This window comes from Ciona intestinalis, chromosome 4 (genome assembly GCF_000224145.3).
Source record: "Ciona intestinalis chromosome 4, KH, whole genome shotgun sequence".
NCBI classification, from domain to species: domain Eukaryota; kingdom Metazoa; phylum Chordata; class Ascidiacea; order Phlebobranchia; family Cionidae; genus Ciona; species Ciona intestinalis.
Genome location: NC_020169.2, coordinates 184714 through 189253, shown reverse-complemented (window position 1 = coordinate 189253; position 4540 = coordinate 184714). Strand labels below are relative to the sequence as shown.

Here is a 4540-nt window from a genome sequence, read left to right as displayed (position 1 = left end):
GCGACTATTCCACAGTGTAACTATTTAATTATACCAGAATCATTACTAAATCCACAATGCTCTTAAATTTATTTGCAAACTCTGTTTTTCAGGCTTACCTTTCGATAAGTTATAAGTTGATTTAGTAAAAAATATTTTGGTTTATTCACCTAAGCATTTTCGCCACACGTGGTGTGTTCTTTTGTGATCGGGGACCAAGTTTGCGTTTGCTCAGTAATACAACATCATTTATATTGTTTTACAACGATCACTTTTGATCTGTTGCAACTCGAAACAGAAAGTGATTTTACAATACGCATTGTCAGCATCACCAATTGTTAATCGTGTGCATAAAAACGGACATTTTAAAACACCGTGTTTAACTGGTCCGAATCAGAGCCATAGAAATACCGAGTAGTCCAACCCATTGTTACGTAAAACACAAATTGAACGGCAATTTGGGTCCAAAATAACACAGTAGGTATAGGGAAAATGTATGTTTTTCTGTAAACAAATTTAAAGGTTGAAAAATGTAAAAAACATGTGTTATTTGTTTTCTGTGTCAAAAAAAGTCAAAAATTAGAATTAAAAGCGGTTGATTTGCGACATTTTAGTCATTTAATGCGGCTAAATTTATACATTTTTTCTAAAAAATGTTTGGTAAGGTAAATAGAAGCTGTTTTACACCTTCCCACAATAGGAAAACACAAACAAAACTTAACAAGTTCGTTTAAACCCATTGTCAAAGTCACCACTTTTGCTCTATTTTGGACACACATAGACGGCGGTTGGACTACTCGGTGTTTATACGACTCTGGTGGGAAGGTGTAAAACAGCTTCTATTTACATTACCAAACATTTTTTAGAAAAAATGTATAAATTTATATCAAGCCTTTTGTAATTCGGGCATTTTCAACCGTTTATTTAACGATAAAACGTTGAGGTTTAGGATAAAAATATATATAAGACAGTGCTATAGTGTTTGCATCACCATATCTCCTAATGAAGCATTGGTATTGGATGAATCTGAATAATTTACACACGTAAATTTACTAAATTTGACTTTCCTTTTTTTGGGGAAACTAGAGCCGATTAAAGGTATGAAAAAAACAAAGATGATTTTATATATAGGGGGTGGGGGAAGATGGGACACCTTTAGCACATTATATTCAAATATCCTGATCGTGTTTTGAACAATTAACAACAGTGCATCGGAGATGCGAATATACAGTTTCATAATTTGTTGAATGTTTTTTTGCTTACTACCAAATTGAAAGAGAAAATAGAATGAACAGGCGTCCCATCTTCCCCACCCAACTATATAAATATACGCGCATTCACAAGTTTATACGCACACTTAACATTTAAGAACAACATTTTTCCTTATAATTATTGCTTTTTCCTGCGTTATTCGTGCCACAACAATATAGTAGGGTGAGTTAAGTTGTCAGACGAGACTTTAGTATATTTTTTACGGACCAAACCATTGAATAATGTTGTTTAGCGTTGTTTACATTTATTTCTATTATTAGTTTTCCTTATTCTACTTTTTGTAATGGGTAATATTGGGCAATATGTGCTTAAATGCCACATATTCCCACATTCCACTATATGTATTGATACAGTGAATAACAATATTAGTGAATAAAAATATTACTCCAGCCCCGTGGCATAGTGGTTAGCGCGCCTGCCTGTAACCAATAGGTAATGGGTTCAAGGCTCGACGCTGCTTGTGGGCGTATGTGTCCTTAGGCAAGAAACTTAGCGTCAATTGCCCCAACCCAGTGGTCACTAATGGGGTGTCCAAATTATCAGCCATACATAAAAAAAATCATCCACAAAGTAACATATAGTACAATGGGGGAAGATGGGACACTTAAGCACATATTGCCAAATATTTCCAAAATCAAAATAGATGACGGCTTTTGGGTAATACCACGAATTAGTACTATCATTCCTTTATTAATTGACAACAATTTAATAAAATTTAATAAAACACACGAGGAGTTATTGAGCGATCCGCACAACGGGTGAAATTTTACAATTTCGGAAACACACATGATAAGATGGGACCGTTTAAAATCATTGTTAATTTTGATTAATAAGTGTATTTATAAATGGGAATATACGTAAATAACACGGAATAATACTGTACGCTTTGAAAATTAAGTCCAAACAATCTTTTTCTTGCGTTACTGCTATAATTTTTACATGTTACCTATACATTGTATTGTTGCAACAATGGGTATTGTTTGAAAGACAATGGGTAATGTTCGAACATCAATGGATAAATAATGTATCCTACAAATGTATATGAACGTGTAATAACAGAAAATTGATTATAACTACTGTTTTTATTTTACATGTTTTTATAATATTTAAAAATAGTAATCAGCTTTGAGGGGCGTTTTATAAAGTCGTGATAATACTGTCGAATAATTCTGTAACCTTATTTTCCTGATTATCATTAAATGGGGGTCCATAATAAGATAATTAAAAAAAAGTCTCGTCTGACAAAGTGTCCCATCTTCCCCCACCTTACTATATCTATACGACCACTTACAAAAAGGGATCCATACGGCCATTTACGTGCTTAACAATAACAACATAACTAAGTGTTCGACAAAAATGGATCAATATGACCACTATAATTATTTATGCAGGTATATATTCGATTTTTCAGGTAACGCTAACAAAATAATGATATACACTGGTTGGGGTACCTTAAACGCACGTTATTTCATAAATGATATACAAGTAAAACGAAATAAAATAACTGATGATCACAAACATTAGGCTACTTTAGAATTATTGGTAGCAAGCGAAAGCGTTTGCTCCGCTTAAAACAAGGAAACCGTATGTAAACGAGGGAATCTTAATGCCCAGTTTTAACTTGGATTCGTCTATTCTCGTAGGCCGAAGGCGGGGAAAAGTATTCGTACTGCTCAGTTTTAAAGTTACTCCATTTAATCGAATTGATCTGAAATGTAGGAAAGTTTTACATTTATAATGCAGTTATAGTAGGTAGAGGAAAATGGTACACTTTTTTACGGATCCCCATTTAATGATAATCAGGAAAAATACCGGTATAGAGTTATTCGACAGTAATATCACGACTTTATAAAACGCGCGTCAAAGCTGTTTACTGTTTTAAAGTATCAAAATACTAATAGAAACAGTACATTTTGAACAAGTAAAAACTGTGAAATAGTAAGGCGTTTATTTTGAACATCGCAAAAGTAATACTAAAGCCGATGAAATTTTGTAGTTTGCAAGTGTGAATGATTAAATTATAGTTTTATAGCTTCATAAAACAACCATGAATATTTCGTACAGTTTGATTTTGTCCTTTTATATATGCATAAGTAGAATATAGGCAGGGGTAAATATGATTTTAATTTGAAATAAAACGAACAAAAAAATATCGGTTTAAAGTTATAGGTATAAAGTTTACATGGCAAAGAAACTAGCACAGCCGGTTAAATTTGGTAAGTTAACTACAAGTTGCAGAATACAGTTAATATAAAAATACTTTAATTTAGTGTCCCATCTTTCCCCACATTGTATTTTTTGGTTTTTATTGCCAAAATTTTAAAATATTTACTTTAATTCAGTAGTTTATACCTCGTACTGCTATAATTTTTAACATGTTGCCTATACATTACATTAATTGTATATAACAATGGGTATTGTTTGAACGACAATGGGTAATGTTCGAACATCAATTGATAAATATTGTATCCTACAAATGTATATGAAATTGTAATAACAGAAAATTGGTTATTACTATTGATAAAGTTTACATCTTTGTCACAAATTGGGTATTACAACAATGTTTTTCGTACAAGCTACTTCTCATAAATTATCTCCAAGTGCAAATGACTGAATTTCGAATATATTTTCAAAATATTATCTTTTTATTATATCAGTATCTAATAGTTGAATAACCCCCGAGGTATGATTTATTTAATTAAAAGCAAACCTTTAAAATTCAGGCAATAAAAACATACAAAACTACAATGTGGGGAAGATGGGACACTAAATTGAAATATTTTCACATTAGCAGTATTCTGCAACTTGCTAGTTTCTTTGCCATGTAAACTATATATATATATATATATAACTTTAAACCGATGTTTTTTGTTGTTTTTATCTTAAATTAAAATCCTATTGACCCTTGCCTATTTTCCTTATGCTTATATCGCAGTGTTTTTTTAAAAACCAAAACTAGTTTTTTGAGACAAACTCAAACTGTACGAGTATTCAAGGTTGTTTTAGGAAGCTATGGAACTAGTTTAATTGTTCACACTCGCAAACTACAAAATTTCATCGGCTTTAGTATTATTTTTGCGACATTCAAAATAAGCACCTTACTATTTCGCAGTTTTTTACCCGTTTAAAATCTACTATTTCTATTTTAGCCATTTTTAAATATTTTAAAACAGTAATGAGCTTTGACGCACGTTTTATAAAGTCGTGATATTACTGTCGAATAATGCTGTAACATTATTTTCCTGATTAGCATTAAATGAGGGTTCGTAAACAGGAAAATGAAAAAAAG

At 31.6% G+C, this 4540-nt stretch overlaps 1 protein-coding gene across 1 annotated transcript in view; it reads right to left on the bottom strand.

Moving 5' to 3' along the window:
- Positions 1-2591: 2591 nt before the first annotated feature.
- The window catches only part of LOC100185909 (heparanase-like), a 12591-nt gene continuing 10642 nt past the window's right edge, over positions 2592-4540 (bottom strand). Inside the window, exon 13 of the mRNA XM_026834136.1 lies at positions 2592-2959. Coding sequence (XP_026689937.1) covers positions 2788-2959 — 172 coding nt within the window. The 3' untranslated portion in view covers positions 2592-2787. The remainder of the gene's footprint in view (positions 2960-4540) is intronic.